Here is a 19,795-nt window from a genome sequence, read left to right on the forward strand (position 1 = left end):
AACAGAAGGAAAATTTCCAGACTCTTTCTATCAAGCCAGCATTATCTTGATGTCTAAACTAGGCAAAGACTCCAGACCAATATCTCTGATGAATATGGATGCCAAGATTCTCAAAAAGATCCTAGCTAACAGGATCCAACAGTACGTTAAAAAAAATTATCCACTATGACCAGGTGGGATTTATCCATGGGATTCAAGTGTGGTTCAACTTTTGTAAATCAATCAACGTGATAGAACAAATCAATAATAGGAGAGAGAAGAGCCACATGGTCCTCTCAATTGATGTAGAAAAAGCATTTGACAAGATACAACATCCATTCCTAATTAAAATGTTTCAAAGTATAGGGATAGTGGGAATATTCCTCAACTTCATAAAATCTATCTGTGAAAAACCCATGGTGAATATCATTCTCAAAGGGGAAAAGCTGACATCCTTCCCTTTGAGATCAGGAACATGACAAGGATTACCCATTTTTGTCACTGTTGTTCATCATAGTACTAGAAGTCCTAGCAACAGCAATCAGACAACAAAAAGAAACAAAAGGTATTCAAATTGGCAAAGAAGAAGTCAAACTCTCTCTCTTCACAGATGGCTTGATACTTTATGTGAAAAACCCAAAAGACTCCACCCTCAAAAACTAATGATGCATTTTATGGTGACTAAGAAATATGGTGACCTCAAATTACTAGAACAGAAATCGTTGCTTTCTTATACACTAACAATGGATCTATAGAAAGGTAAATTAAAGAATCAGTTCCACTTACGATAGCACCAAAAACCATAAGATTATCTTGGAATAAACCTAATCAAAGAGGTAAAAGATATATACTTGAGGAACTACAGAACACTTATGACAGAAATTGAAGAAGACACAAAAACCATTCCATACTCATTAATTGGGAGAATAAACATTGTTAAAATGTCTATGCTGCCCAGAGGAATCTATACTTTCAATGTAATACCAATCAAAATACCAGAAGCATTTCAAAGTGCTGGAACAAATAATCCTAAAATCTGTGTGCAACCAGAAGAGACTCCAAATCTCTAAGGAAATGTTGAAAAAGAAAAACAAAGCTGGAGGCATCACATCGCCTGATTTCAAGCTTTATTACAAAGCTATGATCACCAAGACAGCATGGTACTGGCACAAAAACAGACACATAGACCAAGGAACAGAGTATAGAGCTGAGATACAGCCCCTCAACTCTATGGTCAAATAATCTTCAACAAAGCAGAAAAAACAATATACAGTGGAAAAAAGACAGTCTCTTCAATAAATGGTGCTGGGAAAATTGGACAGCTATGTATAGAAGAATAAAACTGGACCATTCTCTTACACCATACACAAAGATAAACTCTAAATGGAAGAAAGACCTCAATGTGAGACAGGAGTCCATCAAAATCCTAGAGGAGAACATAGGCAGTAACCTCTTCGACATCAGTCATGGCAACTTCTTTCAAGACATGTCACCAAAGACAAAGGAGACAAAAGTGTAAATGAACTTTTGGGACTTCATCAAGATCAAAAGCTTCTGCACAACAAAGGGAACAGCCAAAAAAACAAAGAGGAAACCCACGAAATGGGACATAGTCTCAAGTGACAGTACAGACAAAAGGCTGATATCCAAGATCTATAAAGAACTTCTCAAACTCAACACCCAAAAAACAGATAATCATCTCAAAAAATGGGCAGAAGACATGAACAGACACTTTTGCAAAGAAGACATACAAATGGCTAACAGACACATGAAAAAATGTTTATCATCATTAGCCATCAGGGAAATTCAAATCAAAACCTCATTGAGATACTATCTTACACCAGTTAGAATGGCAAAGATTAACATGACAGGAAACAACAAATGTTGGAAAGGATGTGGAGAAAGGGGAACCCTCTTCCATTGTTGGTGGGAATGCAAGTTGGTGTAGCCACTTTGGAAAAGTGTGGAGATTACTCAAAAAACTAAAAATAAAGCTACCTTATGACCTGGCAATTGTAAAGCTGGGTATTTACCCCAACGTAACAGACACAGTGAAAAGAAGGACCATCTGTACCCCAATGTTCAGAGCAACAATGTCCACAGTAGCCAAACTGTGGAAAGAGCTGAGATGCTCTTTCCATCTCAAGAGCTCTTCAAGAATGGATAAAGAAGATGTGGTCCATATATCCAGTGGGATATTATTTAGCCATCAGAAAGGATGAATACTCAACCTTTGGATGAACATGGATGGAACTGGAGTAGATTATGCTGAGTAAAATAAGTCAAGCAGAGAAAGTCAATTATCATATGGCTTCACTTACTTGTGGAACATAAGGAATAACATGGAGGACATGAGGAGAAGGAAAGGAAAAGTGAATTGGGGGTAATCAGAGAAGGAGACAAACCATGAAAGACTGTGGATTCTGAGAAACAAACTGAGGGTTTTAGATGGGAGAAGAGTGGGGAGATGGGTGAGCCTGGTGATGTGTATTAAGGAGGGCATGTATTGCATGGAGCACTGGGTGTTGTACATAAAAAAAAAAATGAATCTTGGAACACTGCATAAAAACTAATGATGAATTTTTATGGTGACCAACTAACAAAATTAAAAATAAATAAATAAAATAAATTTAAAAAGACATGAAATTATCCTTTGGTTACATATCAGAAAGCAAAGATCATAGGAGTTATGCAATTTATACAAGATCACATGGCTAGTTAGGAAAGAAATTGGGTTAGAAGTTTATTATTCTGATGATCAGTTAAGAGCTGCTTCAGAACTATATTATATTGTTTCTACTTATAGATCTGGATTTAAAAAAACCTCCTACAAACAAAATAAAAGAAAATACAATCTCTATATTTCTGTTTAAGAGAAATTGACTTCTTTTGCCATCATTGTTCATTGTCAATAGTCAGTATTTCAATTGCACCATAAAAGATGCTTAGAAAGCTAGATAAAAATTTAGATTTTTTCTTAGAAAAAAGGAAAAAAAAAACTTTAGTAGAACAATCTTGTCATATATTAAATCATGTCTATACTTGATCCTCCCTTTTGCATTCTGGTAATAAATGGTCCCTCCATTTCATTTTCTTTATCTTTCAGAGATTTAAATTTATTTCAGGGTCTCAAGAGAGAAGTAACTTCTCTCTAAAAGTATTTAGTGCATGCAGTAATTATATGCATTGAAATTCTTATAGGGAAGAATAAGAGTATAATTTATTAGATATATCATGTGGGCCAGGAACACTGCTATATATTGGAGATTCATAACAGAACAAGACCACATGGTTCCTGCTCTCATGTCACTTACAATGTAATAGGGACAGATAGTAATGCAGTGACATGTGATATACACTGCAATAGAAAATGTATTTGGTGATATAGCAATGCATAGAGTTGTACTTGGTCAAGATTTGGGGCATCAGAAACATTTCTCAGAGCATGCCCACAGCAGGTTCTTTCAGCTTAAAAAATGATAATTATATCAGAGTTTATGCTTCTTATTTCGACTGTAGCAGTGTAATGAATTAGAATTCTGATCATCCACATGAGGTAATTAGAAAGCACATTTATGGCAATGAGGAAGTATGTAAATTGGTGAGGATTGGCAGGGGAGTGACTATTTTAGAGGACATTGTTATTATGTAATTATAAATTACAATTCTTATGACAAAGAAAAATGCAGCTAGTAATGCATATCTAATGTTGCTATAAAATCCAGAGTTGAAGAAAAATTTGTGGATCAGTTGAGATTTAGAAACAAAAGGTAAAAGCAGGAAAAATTCCAGTTGATATCAAAATGAATTTGAGATTAAATGTGGCTTTTACCAGTACATCCAGGGAGATGTGATGCTATGAGTCACTAAGTAGGTATACTAAGTGAAAAGATGCATTAAATTAAAGGTTAGTCTCAGATGTTTGAGAGAATCTTGGCTCATTGTAAAATCTTGATTTAGTAAAGATGAATGAAAATGAGAAATATGAGAAGGTTAAGGAGTTATCAAGACATGTCAGAAATAGTTATTGACAATAAGGAGTTGAGGGAGTCCTTTGAGAATCTAGACATTTACAGAATGGTGGTTGTGAGGACAGCTATCTTTAGGCATAAAGGAAATTGTATTTTCAATACTGTCTTCAAATTCTACTTAATAAGCTGGGAAGAGTGAGTTTTCTAAAGAAGTTATTCTAAACAAAAAATTAATGTGGTACTGCTATTCTGAAAAGCATAATCTAGAAATAGCTAGTCTATATATATGATGTAATACAACAATGATGTGAGTTGGGTTAATGATATAACAATAAATGAAGACTTTTCTGAATTCATCTACTTTGGACTTAATACAAAAGGTAGAATGCACAGTCCTTGAATTTCAAACCTCAGGCATTGACTCCAAGTTTCCCAACATCAAACCTACACACCAGGTACATTTCCAGTGATCTCTTTTGCTTATAAAAGTAAAGTACCTTGGCAAAGACAAAGTAAAAATAAATGTACTTCTCTTTTTGATATTATAATTACTTGTGGAAGCTTTCTCTTACCCTGTTAAGCAGGAAGGCCTCTACCTCAAATTGCCTCATGGATAAAGATATAGTGTACTGACTTGTACCTACTTTTGTCAATCTTTTGTGACTGCCATATGCTATTAAGCTTAAGAGGTGGTCCACTCTTATACTGGTATTCTTGGTCTAGTGGTTAGGTCATTCTTGGTCTGGCAGTAGTTTGGGGGGATGTAGTAGAAATCAAAGAGGTTTTTTTCTCTCTGAATGTCATGCTTACCCTTGGCCACTTGGGTGAACCTCCATCCAAATGGTACAGCTCTTTAGATGCAGTGCAGATCCTTGCCTAGACTGGAGGAGTTTTCTCCAAAGTCATGTTCAGAAAAGGGGACTACAAGCTTGTGTTCTCTGGGTTACATCTCTGCAGTTTAGATTTGCAGCTATTGTTTCTAATCACATTCCTGGCCCCTTGTGCATATGTCAGGAGGAGTTTCATCCTGTGAAAACCAGACTTTCCTAGGAGAATTCAAGCACTGTGTTAAGCCACAGTCATCAGCCTAAAGTCCTTTTCCCCTCGTGGGGCTCCTTGTGACATTTCTTTTTCTTTTTTTTTTAAAGATTTTATTTATTTATTTGACATAGAGAGAAAGATCACATGTAGGCAGAGAGGCAAGCAGGGGGGCGGTGGGGAGCAGGCTCCCTCCTGGGCAGAGAGCCGGATGCGGGGCTCCATCCCAGGACCCTGAGATCATGACCTGAGCTGAAGGCAGAGGCTTAATCCTCTGAGCCACTCAGGCACCCCTACTTGTGACATTTCTGCCAATAGGTTTCTCATTGGGGATTATCCTATCAGAAGTTTGAATAAGATTTAATTGCAAAGGAACAGGTTTTGAGGTCTCACTCCATTTGTTACCAGCAGACTCCTTTCTTAGGAACAAGCTCTTTCTTTTCAAGAACACAAGAAAGTATAACCATTTCAAGGGAAAAAAGAAAAAAAATCTTCTATCAATGTGTACCTAATTTGTCATTAACTTATATAACTAAGATGGAACATGCTAGTGATTCTGCCCCCAGCAAGAAGGTATTCCAAGGTAACTTCTGCAGTCTTCATTTGGGTAGAACAGGCAGGCAACTTTCAAAGATTAGTTCCTTTTGTTAAATTTCACCTAACCAGACATTCTTCTCCCAAAACAATTAGAATAAATAATAGTTATTTTTAAATGAACACCTTCTATATGCTGATAGCTATATGGTATTTTAAATAAATTATCTTATTTAATCCATAAATAATTCTGTATGATAGGTATTATTTTATTGTTATTTTTGTCATTTTGAAGTTAAGGAAAAGAGACTCAGAGAGATTAAGCAACTTGCTCAAAGTTACACATATAGTATTTGAAAGAAAGTCTGACTCACAAGCTGGTGTTCTTTTCCCACGACAGATCACAAACAAAAAGACCATGCTGAAAAAACACACATCTGATAATATATACATAATATACATCTAGCTGGGTTAAATTAAATAATTTATTCATTCATTCTAGAAACACTGGGGATAAAATGATAAGGAGTTTCTGCATTCAGTCACATATAGTCTGGCTGGGGAAACCATCACATATAAAGAGGAAGAACAGTGACAGAAATAGATGGGGTAATTGTGAGCAAAAAGAAGAATTACCTTGCCTGGGAACCCTATGCCCAACCTCACGTATTTTTCAGGGTTTATTATCTGAGAGGTGCCTTATGCTGACTGGTTCTGTCAGGTAGCCATATGCTTTCATGTATTTCTTTCTTGTTTTTTACTTTGCTCTTCCAGTTTGGGAGTTTGGTTGCCATAGTTCTAATGATATGAGGTTTTTCTTGGAAGGTATATGACCATTTGTGGCCATACTGCTACTTTTAATTATTGAAGGTATATTTGCCTTAGAGGAAAAGTTGTAAGGACATGGTTATTTGGGTAAGAGTATAGAAGGAAGAGAGCAAAGGGAAGGTCTAAAAAATGGGCCACCTGCCCTCCTGCAAAAGCTCAAATTCAATATCTCTAAGGATTAGAACAGATTTCAGTGTGAATGTTTGAGTAATGAAGGATGTCTGCCATCCATACTAATTATAGTCTGTAAGAAATAATATAATTTGTGTTTTAAAATATGATAAATGGGAATTACTTATCTTAAAAATATATTTCATTTATAACTTCTTAAGTTTTTAGCTTCAGAATATTAACAATTTAAATACAAAATACTGAGTTATAATTTCTGGTAATTGAAAAGCCACATAAATGATGACTTTCAGTCTAAATACTAATAAAATGCTTAAAATTTTTGATATAACTAATATTCAATGTATGGTTCTGTATGGAGTTTAAGACAATAATAGAATCTGATGAAAAAAGAATCTGAAATTCAACTAAATCAATATATAGACCACATAGTCGTTCTTCAAAAACCATCTAAATGTCTTCATATTACCAGCTCGTTTGTTGACACATTTCAGGATAACTATATGTGAAATGCTGTGTCTTTTTTGGAGCTTGGTGTCTCTAGATGGACTCTTTTTTGAAAGAAAGAAAAAGAAAGAAATAAAGAAAGAAAGAAAGAAAGAAAGAAAGAAAGAAAGAAAGAAAGGAAGGAAGAAAGAGAATCTATCTCTTCAGAAAGTGTTGGACCTAACATTTTTTCTTTTCTTTCTTTTTTTTTTTTTTTTTTTTTGCTAGTTGTCTTTCCACACAAATTAAATCATCCAGTCTTTGTCATCTGCCAGAAAACTTTATCTTCTGGGAGAAAATGCTAGGACTCTGTGCTTAAGTTCTCTTGGTCCTGACACTGCTTCATGAAGCTTCTTCATCCTGGATTCAAACTGTTGCTGCTTTTCCTACTTATTCCCTTCCTATGCCTTGTGCAGTTAAAACTGATTTTGACTGCGATGGCTGACCTATTGTAGGGGGGTTTTCTTCTAACTTATAAGTAGAACATGATTGTACTTATAAGTAGAATATGACTAGAATATGCTCATGCCTTATATTTGTATATCCTCATACTAACGATTTTTAAGGTGAGTATCTATACAAGGGAGTGAAGAAACATACTGACCTTGTAGCCCATGACTTCAGATTCATTGGCTAATGGTCTGACTGGTTCCCAGCCCAGAGAAAGTTGAGAGTCTTGCTGTTCCCACCTGAGATTGCTGGGTGCTTGACTAGGGGCTGCAAAATAAAAAGTGAAAGTGAACTGACAAGGAATGTTAAATCCATTTCTTCACCTAAATCTTTGTATTTCAATCTTTTCTTTATTTGGTAGTTGGCTGGCACCATAGGCTTCTTTCCAACTGGAGTCAGATAAGGAAGGTTTTTGCTCCAAAGTGTCATTTTAATAGCTACTCTACTGAACTTTTGAACCAGAATCCTTTTATCTTCCTTCTGTGACAAAATTGCGTGGCCTTGTTTCACAGGAAGATAACCTTTATCTACTGTGAATGCAAAATTTTCTGAGCTAGTTTTGGATTTTAGATCTAAGCATTCAAGCAAGATTATGAATTAAAACTCCCCTTCAACGCTTCTTATTTTGTACCTCACATGGCTTTCAGAAATGTTAAAAAATGTTTTCCTTTTGTTTGAAACAAACAAAAAGCCCCAGTCACTTACGGGATTTCTTGGTGGTTGCACTCACTTCACTGCTAGGTGGCCCATATCCAGCTCCATTATAAGCCCTCACCGTGAAGTGATATAAAGTATTTCCTTCTAATCCTGTCAGAATGAGAGAGGACTCATTCCCTCTAGTTTTGACTGTTTCTGCTGCATCTTCTTGTTCCATGTCTTTCCAATAACCAACCTGTCAACAGATTATTAAATGACAAATTAATTTTGAAGTTCCTTCTATGCTTGAGATTGTTTGGTTTTCCTAAAACCCTAAGAAATCACTCCTATATCATCCAATTAACAGGTACTACTAACTTGGCAAAATCAGTGTTAGTCACTGTCTAATCTATATCTGCGTGCATCTTAGTAGGACTCAGCAGAGCAATAAAAGGTATTACCTTCTAGCCTGGTAGCACGAGTTTCTTGGAAAGGGCCCAAAACACATCCTGACATTAAGGAAGAATCATTTAAAGAAACTGAAGAAGGGCTTTTCTCTCATAGGTTATCAGAAATTTTCATCTTTCAAAGTCATGGAACTTTGATTTTTTTGAGAAAGAGACATGAAAAATATTTCCTTCAGGGCTCTACAAAAAGAGGAGTCATATAAGCTGTATGGATTTAATAGAGAAGAGGTGACACAGAACATTCACAGTATCTGGGAGTGGTCTAAATGTAGACCTATCACATTGCTAGGATATGGGAGGGAGGCAGAAAGGAACTTTTCTGTCAAAGCATAATTTATGCATTGAGATGATCTTTCTTGATTATAAGCTCATGTGACAGTGCTCATACCAAACTTGAACCCTTTGTGAGTTTAACTAACTCTCTTTGTATACCTAAGCTTAACACTATCTCAGACATTAAAATATGACCATATTTAAGTGGAGAAAAGAGTATTTTTTTTATTCCTCTACTTACTGTGGTAAAAGTAATAAAACAGTAGTTCCCCCATCACCCCATTTTTACTGTGGTGAAAGAAGTAGATGACTGCACCCATTTCATCCTCCTTCAAGTGCTTTGTCTACTGTAGAGGCTAGAAAGACAAACACTACATTTTCCAGAGGCTTTCAGCTAAGGTTGCTGCTATACACTGTGGACAGTGTATATTTGAAATATTCTGGAGCATGCCAAAGACTGACATTTCCAGCTATAACCATAGGAATTGATTATAGGCTCTTGTCTCTCAGGAAAAAAACATTTGAGTTACCACATCACATTAAAAGTCCTCTACCAGCCTAGGTGCTCTTTGAAGGCAAAGAAAGGAAGGTTGTCACTGCAACTTTGTGAAATGAAGACTATAATAGCTATACTTTCTTCCAGGTATTGTTTTGTGTATACATATTAACAAATTGGGCCCTTTCCTTTCTTCTGATATATTATTTAGTGTTGTAGATAGGTAACTTTCTAATATAGTTCATCAGAGGAAGAATAAACTCTCACCATGAGTTGGACAGATTTACTGATGGAACTTTCTTTGGCTTTCCTGCTTAGGGAAAGGGTCAGTACATTTTCATTTAAAAAGTGATACACAGTTGTTGCTTATTGTTGCTTTTGAGTGTTGCCAAGTGGGGAAAAGGATGTGTATATATGTTGAGTAACCAAAGGGATATGGTTACATTAGTGTTCAACATCCATTTCACTCTTCATCCTAGTTATCTCCTTGTACTGCAGAGGATGGAGAGTGAAAAATCTTATTTCTAAGACTCCTCTGCAGTTAAGACTCAATGTGTTTTAGCTTCAGTCAGATGAATATGCCTGAAATTTGAAAGTAAAAGTGAGATGGATATTGAATTTCTGCTTTTGCATCTCTGCTGGTAAGCATATTAATGGAGTCTATTTTTCCTTTCCTCCTTGCCACCCTAAGGCAGCATTAGCTTTATGAGAATCAAGAATCAGGGCACAGAACATCCATTTTGTTGGTGCAAATCATAGTTTGCATAGTGGGATTCTGGAACTGACAATAAGATTGGAGGTCTCCAGATTGCAGCAACTTCCTGAATGTGGCACCATCCTGATTATAGTGGCTTCTTTAACCATGGCAATGGCGCATGCTTCTGGGCCTGGTGGCTTAGAAGACACCTTCCTTCCTGTTGGTTGTATAGTTTGACTTGGAAAATCATCCTTGATCTTTCAAGTCACCCTAAAGTCCATTAATTTAAGTCAATAATTTTACAAAAAACTTAATAACTATAATACCTCTTACTTAAACTAGAGTAATTTAGTTCTTTGCAACTAACCCCTGTCTGAAACATCTACATGGATCTCATATATCTTTGTATATATCAATCTCTTTATTTTCTTTAAAGGCTAAAGAGATAATCAAATTCCTATTTCTCATACTTGTCTCTTCACAGATTTGAACTGGTATACAGCTAAGTGACTGAACTTCAAAAATCTGTTTGAATAAGTAGGAATCCTCTAAAATCCTAACTTTTTTTTTTTAATTTATTTGACAGACAGAGATCACGAGTAGGCAGAGAGGCAGGCAGAGAGAGAGGAGAGAAGCAGGCTCCCTGACAAGCAGAGAACCCAATGTGGGGCTCATCCCAGGATCCTGGGATCATGACCTGAGTTGAAGGCAGAGGCTTTACCTCACTGAGCAACCCAGGCGCCCCTAAAATCCTAACTTTTATATGATGATGGACTCATTCCCAATTCTGAAAACTAGCTTAACTTGCTTCATCTTTGAGAATATTTTAAGAGAATAAATCTAAGTTATTTTAAAACTACAAAATTGGTTGACATGTCATTAGATGAACAAACACATATCTTTCCTTTCCAGTGATATATCTGATTTCCACTTCTCTGTTTTAATTTTCTTTAATTGGTTAGATTATTTTAAATTAATTAAATATATATATTTGAGGGAAACAAGTATGTTTAAATTCAATAAATTTGAATTTATTTGATAAAGATTTCACTATAAATTTTGACTTCTAAATATTGAATACTTAATGTTCTGATTAATTACCATAAAATTAAAACATCTTATTGAAAGATAAAATGTTTCTTAAGTAACTAATTGTGAAAAAAAATTCCAACTAATTCCAACTGAAAACTACACAGTGTATTCTGAACTATGCTTCAGGTAAAAAATGTTGGATCAAGAAGATGTGGTATATATACACAATGGAATATTATGCAGCCATCAAAAGAAATGAAATCTTGCCATTTGCGACAACATGGATGGAACTAGAGCGTATCATGCTTAGCGAAATAAGTCAAGCAGAGAAAGACAACTACCATATGATCTCCCTGATATGAGGAAGTGGTGATGCAACATGGGGGCTTAAGTGGGTAGGAGAAGAATAAATGAAACAAGATGGGATTGGGAGGGAGACAAACCATAAGTGACTCTTAATCTCACAAAACAAACTGAGGGTTGCTGGGGGGAGGGGGTTTGGGAGAAGGGGGTGGGATTATGGACATTGGGGAGGGTATGTGCTTTGGTGAGTGCTGTGAAGTGTGTAAACCTGGTGATTCACAGACCTGTACCCCTGGGGATAAAAATATATGTTTATAAAAAAAAATGTTTTTGTTAAAAAAACAACAACAACAACTTTAACTGAGGGTGCTAATTTAAAATAAAGCATATCAGAGGTGGGTGGGTTGGGGTGATGGGTGAAATATGTGAAGGGGATTAAGAGTACATTTATTAAGATAAGCACTGGGTAATGATGTAAAGAATTGCTGAATCACTATATTGTATACCTAAAACTAATAAAACACTGTATGTTCACTATACTGGAATTAAAATATAGAACTTTAACTTAAAAAGCAATAAAAAATTAAACCTACAGAGAAATAAAAAAAAAATCCACACATTCTATTTCTAGCATGTTTACAACAAAAGAATAGTAGTTGTTGCTTTCACAGTGAAATAATAATATTTGCTCCCACTTTCTTTTTCTTTTCTTTTCTTTTCTTTTTTTTTTTTTTTGGATGGGAGAAAGAGTAAAACAAAAATATTTGGAGTTTAATATTATGCTTCTTTTATCATTCTTAAATTCAAGTTGAGATAATACAGTACTCACAATTCACATGCACCTTCAAATGTTGAGACTTACTCATTCATTTATCTCTCCCTGATTCAATTCTCATCTTTTTTTTTTAATCAGTTTTAATTTAATGCTACTAAAAATTACAATTCGCAGTACAAGGACTGTAGACAAAAGGAAAATAAGTACCATATAGCCTCCATTTGATATCTGAGTAGCTTCTGAGTTATAACCCATCTGCATGCACCCAGCCTCAAGATTCTCCAATAAATCATCATGGCCTTGAACTACTCCTGCAACCTTCTCACAGATGGATTTCTGGTCATATGGTAGTCTAAGATACATTAAGTTTTAAAAAGCAAGTTGCAGGCTATGTATATTCAGTCAGTATGTATACTAAACATACATATATTAAATACCAGATATATAGAGTATGTTCACCTATACATGTGTGTATGTATAAATGTATTTTAGATTTCCTTGTCAATTCCTATCTTGATGATATATTTCATCAGTGCATATACTTCAAACTCTATAAGATCACTTGAAATTAAGTTAAAAACATTAAAAAAGATATAAATATCTAAAACTGGAAGAAGCATAGATAACCACTATTTTATCAACTTCAGATAATTGTCTTTGGTATTTGTCTGTGTATCTCTTCCTATGTTTTCATTACATATACTTAATATAATTAATGTACCTACAGTTGCATGTCTTAATTTTATTCTCTAACATTAGAGTTACACATAAATATTTTCTCTTTTTTCTAAGTAATATTCTATTATATGTCTGTGTACCAATATTATTTAACCAGTATTCTACTGTGGAACATTTGGGTAGCTTCCATCTGATTTTTTTTTTCATTAAAATGTTGCCACAAATATCCTCATCTGTATTGTTTTCTACATATTGAATTAATTCCCCAAGATAGAATCCCACACAGGAGAGATTATGGTGTCTCAAGTTACGAAAATTATTATGCTTTTTGATACAAAAACTAGAGGGTATTATGCTAAGCAAAATAAGTCAATCAGAGAAAGACAATTATCATATGATCTCACTGATAAGAGGAATTTGAGAAACAAAGGAGCATAGTGGAAGGGAAGGAAAAATGAAACTAGAGAGGAAGACAAAAATCCATAATTTTTGCCATTTACAGTAGATGGTTACTGGATGAGTTGTGAAATTTACTTCTCGGTTTTCAGTGAAGAAGTCTCCTTAATATTTTATCTTCTGATTTTTGTTACCAGTTAGATTTTAAAAATACACTTTCTTCTTAGTTCCTTTAGTCATTTATCTCTATATCTTTAATTGTACTTACTGATCACTGCTCATTCAATATTGTACTCCTTGAATTTAATAAGCATAGCTCTATTTTCTATTGTTATTTAATGCTGCAAATGAATAATTGATTTTTTGTATCTTTGAAAGTAACTTATTCTTTCTTCTAGGGAGCTTAGAGGTTTTCTTATTGTTTGTTTTTAAAATCTAAATGCATATTATAATGTAAATATTTTATCAGGACTCTATTCTTAAAAATTATTAATTCAATTATTCATTCAAAAATTTTTTGAATATGTATTATTTACCAAGAACTATGCCTGCAGGAAACTGGGGACTAATAGTGAGTCAAAAAAGACATAGCATAGGCCAGAACAGAGAGGACTTTTACAGCCGTGAAACTATTTTGTACAATACTATAATGGTGGATATTTATACATTTGTCAAAACACTTAGAGACGAGGGGTGCCTGGATGGCTCAGAGGGTTAAGCCTCTGCCTTCGGCTCAGGTCACAGTCTCAGGGTCCTGGGATTGAGCCCCACATCGGGCTCTCTGCTCAGCAGGGAGCCTGCTTCCCCCCTCTCTCTGTCTGCCTCTCTCTGCCGACTTGTGATCTGTCTGTTAAATAAATAAATAAAATCTTGAAAAAAAATACTTAGAGACATCCAATACTAAGAATGAACCCTAATTTAAACTCTGGACTGTGAATGGTGATGATGTATCAGTATGGTTCATCAATTATAAGCAAATGTACAACTCTGTTGAGGTGTGTGGATAGTGGGGGGAAGTGGTAAGTGTGTAGGGATAAGGGTTTGTGGGAATTCTCTTTACTTTTTCTGCTCAAATCTGCTGTGGACCTAAAACTGCTTTTCTTTCTTTCTTTCTTTCTTTCTTTCTTTCTTTCTTTCTTTCTTTCTTTCTTTCTTTCTTTTTTTTGAAGTTTATTAATTGAAAAAATAATAGCTTAAATAGCCATTGAGTGAATAACCACACAAACATAAAATTGTGGTTCTGACAAACTACTCATTGCTAGAGATCTACAATATAGGATAGGTTTCAGTGGTGAGAGATTGGTCAGAGAAGGCTTCCGTAAGAGAAATAGTTGAGCACAGGCAGAAAGAAAAGCAGGAGCTAAGCAGGCAAAGAGGGAAGGAAGGCAGAGGAATAGTGTGTGAAGTCTGAAGAGAAGAATGAGTATAGGTATTCTGAAAAAAATTAAACAGTTAGGTTGATGTTGAAGTTGATGATGAATGTGGCTTAATTTGATCCTAGAGACAAAGGATGGAGCTAGACCTTTTAGTTGTCTGTATTAAGGGGTTAGGAACAATTATAACATATTGAAGGATTTTAAGCAGGCGTGAGAGTGGGAGTGTATATTTGTTTTTTGAAAAGATACACCCAGCTGTCCAAAGTTTTTTTGTTGTTGTTTGTCTGTCTTGTTTTTTGAAGTACATGAATCAGGTTGCTCCCTTGTTAAAAACCTTTCCATACTGCACTTAGAATAAATTCCAGACTCCTTACCATGGTTTCCAAGGCCCTACCTGATAGGGTCTTCATGTCCTTCTCCAACCTCATTTTACATTCTAACTCATTTTTCTTGCTGCCTTTCAGAAAAATGGGTCTCAGACGTTCACTCACATTTCTAATTGAATTTATGGTGCTATCCCTATGGAAGCTCTTTTTATAGCTTTTTTTTCTCTAAATGGTTATCTCCTTTCTCCAATGGTCCAGCTTACCTGAGAAGCCTCCATTGACCACTTCTCTAATAAACCATCTCTCTTTTATGTCATTCAGACTTTTGTTACAGTCATTTGTAATTATGAAACTATATGAAGCTATCCTAATTTATCTGTTTGTTTGTACAAAGCACCAAAGTGGCAATGGTTGCAATATGGAGAAGAGACTGGAAGGAGACAAGAATAGGTATAGAACAGTTGGAAGGGATTTAGAGTTTGGCTAAGAAATGAGGATATCCTGAACTAGGGTTATGGTGGTGGATGCTGGGACACATATGGAGTCAAGTAATATTTAGAAAATAAAATCAATAGACTTTTGTGGTAGATTAGTTGTGGGCATGACAAAAAAGGAGTTCTTAAGACTTTAATATTTCCTGAAACTCTGTGATATATATTTTGGTTACTTTGATTTTGGACTGTTTGTTTACTTTAGAATTTTTTCTTTGTTGTTGTTACTGCTTTTGCTCTATATATTTGGTCTTCTTGACAGGTTATCTGTTGCTTATGAACTAAATTTCTTTTGTCCTTCATGTCTACTATGTTCTCTGTCCCTGTAAAATTTCCTTATTCATTAACTTTATATTCTGGGATTACTTCTCAAGTTTGTACTCTGAAGCACTCATTTAAATATTTAGTAATATCGAATTTGCATTTTATTTCTTCTAATGAATATTTTATTTTAGTTACTTTTTTTAGTGCGTTCTCTTCATATTTTGGATCACTCTTTAGAAATAGAAGAAATACTCCCCTTTTTCTCATTGGTATCTAGATTCATATGTTTAAAATTTTTCTTCCGATTTATAAGAAAATCTCATAGGGAAAGGAATTCATACTGAGCCTTACCATTTGTTCTCTTTTCTCAAAGAGTTTTATTGTTTAATCATCCTTGAATCTTACCTAACTAAACTTTAATGGTGTTCTAGAAAGGAATTAAAGTTGATTGGAATGGGAAGAAATCCATCTCTAAACTGTATATTCCAGACCAGTGGTCTATGCAGTGTGGGTAGATGCTAGATTATTGGTTGTTAGTACAAGCCTCCACTCCTTATTCTGCAAGTAACACAATGAAATCTACCCAAGGCTGATTTGAGAGACAAAGCTTTATGTGTGTGACTGTAGTTTGTTGCACTGAAGAGGAAGATAAAGAGAAAGGAGGCCAGAGGCCATTTCATTGTGTACTTGAACCTAGAAAATGGAATTTTGAGGCTGGGTCATTGCACAAAGAAAAACCTAGAAAATGCTGCTAACAGTTTTGTTTCATATCCCTCATTGCAATTGCAATAAGCATTTTCTCTTCTCTTACAGTTTCATGGTTACTTTATAAGAAATCAAGAAAAGCCAGTTTTATGTGCTTCCATTCAATTCATTGCCATTCCTGAATTCAACAGTTGTAATTAATGCAAACCGAGAGTTAGGAGATAGATATTTCACTTTTAGCCTGCTTCTCCAGTGACTCCTCATCTTCAGATAAACTTTGAAACGCTATGACATTTTCTCTAATAATGCTTCAATTGCCTTTTACATTCCTCTTTTCTCACCTAACACCTAATTTTAGCCGTGTCCTTCTACTGAGAGCTTATTTATGAGGAACACATTTCCCGTGGAAAATGAATTTGTTTCAGTCAAGAATGTCTTTGCTTGCCTCAATTTAGTTGATCTCCAGCTTCCCAATCTCCTGAGTTTAGCACTAAGGTATAGTTATTAAATTGGCTATTCACAATCAATACTCTGAGATACACTGACAGTCAGTATCATATTAGTTGCTTTGTGCCAACAGTAATTTCACTAGAAAGGATGCAATTCAATGAATCAAATAAGATAAATAAACAATGCTTAGTTAAACTTTTGAATATTTATGAGACAATTCAACAGTGATTAGAGGATACGGGGTGAGGAGTTTTAAAATGCAGGAAGAACATAATGATGGATATAATTTACTGAATAAATCTGTATTTATTTTTCCTAGAAGCTGTCACTAGTATCTAAAGAAAATATACTAAAGAAGACTGGCTATAAATAATAAGTGAACGTGTTCTTAATCCATGTAATTCAGTGCAGGTCTTTTACACGTGTTTGCTCCCTTCCCTTCTTTAATCAAATGTTGTAAAATAAAGCATGTTGAAGAAAGAAAATTCAGTGAATATTTTATTATAACCAAGTCCTTAATTGTGGTTATGAGATGAGCTGTAAATATAATAGTCTCTTAATGAAAGAAAACAAGTTTTGATTTGAAAGTTAATACTTTCAGGTAGAAGAACATTAATCTTAAAAAAATTATTATGTATTTTACCATATATAAGGTGTTAGGAATGCAGAGTTTGGAGATGTATAGTTTTAACTATATATTAGAAGAGATAAAAAACCAAAATTCAATGATATGTCCATCTTAAGAAGCTCAAAGAAGAACATATATTGTAAACTCAAAGAAACTCAAAAGAAGGGTATCATATAGATAGGCACAGTATTTAATGAACTGAAAATAAATGCAGATAAAAAAATGAATAAAGCCAAAGTTAATTCTTTGAGAAGTTCAAAAATTTGGAAATCTCTTTTGATTGAGAGTGATCAGAGAGAGAGTGAGAGGGTGAGAATAGGGGGAGTAGAGGATATACAAATTATTGATAGAAACTAATACCACAGATCTACAAGAGAGATATTAAATAAAATGATAGGCATAATTGGTGACTAAGAAAAGTGGTCATGCAAATCCTGGCCTAGATGAGAACTGAAAAATCTTGGCGAGCACCCAAAAGCAGCCAGACACTGGAGGAGAGTTTTCTCTGGAAAGCTGAAACTGCAACAGGTAAGTTACAGCTTTTTTTGTTTGAAAATATGACTATGGTGCTAGAATATTATTGCAGCCTTACCAGCTGGAGAAAAAATAGATGGAGTTGAATGTAGAAAGAGCAGCTGGACATCTAAAAGGGAAATTCGATAAATAAGGGAACTGCAAAAAACAGTAAGACTGAAAATCCCAGTGTAAACGCTGCTCATCTTCTTGGTTAAAAGATAAAATATGCTTTCTCAGAGAGAATGTATGGGAGAGTGGGTATAAATGTAGGTGGCAACCAAGAAAATCTATCTCAAAACAACTGCATTGGGTGGGAGTTTTTGGTTTGCTACTGTTTAAACTGAGTGCATTCTTCAACATGCATGTCTCAGGAAGGAGAAAAGTGGCAATTTTAAAAAACATATATTTTAGAGATTTATTATAAAATATGTTGTGTGAAATGACGTAATTGCTGAGATTTGCTTCAAAATAACATGGAAGAATTGATTAAATGCAGTTATATGTAAAATGTTATTCATTAATTCATCATGGTTGAAGGTGAGTGTTGAGTACATAGAAATTTACTATGCTTCTCTGTATATTTCATATATTTTTCATATTACAAAGTTAAAGAAAAAATATAGTTTAAGACAAAGATCACAGTTACAATAGAATCAAAACAATAAAACAGGGATTAATCTAAGAAAAGATTTCTAAGACATATATTGATAAAGAACACCTAAAAAACCCCAAAACAAAACAGGGATATACAAAAATCATCAATTACAAGAATTAATATTGCACGTAGATAATTCTCAAAATTGTTTATATAGGCAGCTCTATTCATAACAGATCCAAGTTGGAAAAAACCCAACCCTAAAGTTCATCAATGATAGAATGAAAAATAAATTGTGGTATGCTCATACAATATGTTTGGGAGAAAGCATGTGACAATAGAAAATGCAAGATATAAAAAGCTCCATATAATTCCAAAAACTATGAAAACGAATCAGAATTCAGGATATTTGTTTTTGGGAGGGTATGAATAAGGATGGTGACTATAGTAAACACAAGGTAGGTCTCCAGTTTTTAGTAATGTTTTGTTACATGACCCGGATTATAGTTACACAGGTATGTTTACTTAGTGGTAGCTCATTGAACTGCACATTTATAATTTGTGCTCTTTTACATATGTAGATTTAAAAAAATTGTCCTTTTGAAAATAAAGTGTCAGTCACTTAGTAGTTAGCAGTCAATTAGTAATAAGTATTTTTATATTGTTAAGTATGTGTTTTGTAAAGCTTCCTTTTGTATGTGTGTGTTTAGGCATTTTATAACACTTCTCAATTTCATAGTATGGTAAGCAAAACCATGGCTGTATCTTTCTGTTCAACACTCATTGAGTTAATACCTCTAGACCACAAGTACATTGTTAGGTGTTAAGATAAAACCCATTGCTCAAAAGAAAGGAGAATGTGTTGTAGTTTGGTAATTCTCAAATGGATCATTCTAAGAGAGTGTCAACAAAAATGTTCCAAGTATTTGTTAAACTAAATGGGTTGATGTCTACATTTGTGGTTTCATTTTTTGTATATTTTGTGTGTACAAATGTCTGCTATATAAGAGAGTGAGACTGTGGATGGATGGACGATGAGCTCAGGATGGCTGGATTTAGGGATGAGAAAACTCCTGTTTAGAGGTGTTATAGTAACTTTAGATATGTGTAAAAGAATAAAAGAATGGAAAATAACTATGAACATGATAAAAGATATCAATATCCTTTCAGTCTTTTATGTGTATAAGATAATACATTCACACAAATATTCTAATGTTGAAAATAAAATGGTTTATGTAAAAATTTCAGTAAAAAAATTGTGAAAAGTTATTTGGAT

General features: G+C 34.4%; 1 protein-coding gene across 2 annotated transcripts in view; it reads right to left on the bottom strand.

Moving 5' to 3' along the window:
• The window catches only part of CNTN5 (contactin 5), a 1,363,702-nt gene that overhangs the window by 10,618 nt on the left and 1,333,289 nt on the right, over positions 1-19,795 (bottom strand). For both annotated transcript variants that reach the window (XM_032358816.1, XM_032358817.1), the window contains 2 exons: positions 8,121-8,307; positions 7,570-7,682 (listed from right to left, as the gene is read on the bottom strand). In XM_032358816.1, coding sequence (XP_032214707.1) covers positions 7,570-7,682; positions 8,121-8,307 — 300 coding nt within the window. The remainder of the gene's footprint in view (positions 1-7,569; positions 7,683-8,120; positions 8,308-19,795) is intronic.

The sequence above is a fragment of the Mustela erminea genome, chromosome 9 (genome assembly GCF_009829155.1).
Source record: "Mustela erminea isolate mMusErm1 chromosome 9, mMusErm1.Pri, whole genome shotgun sequence".
NCBI classification, from domain to species: domain Eukaryota; kingdom Metazoa; phylum Chordata; class Mammalia; order Carnivora; family Mustelidae; genus Mustela; species Mustela erminea.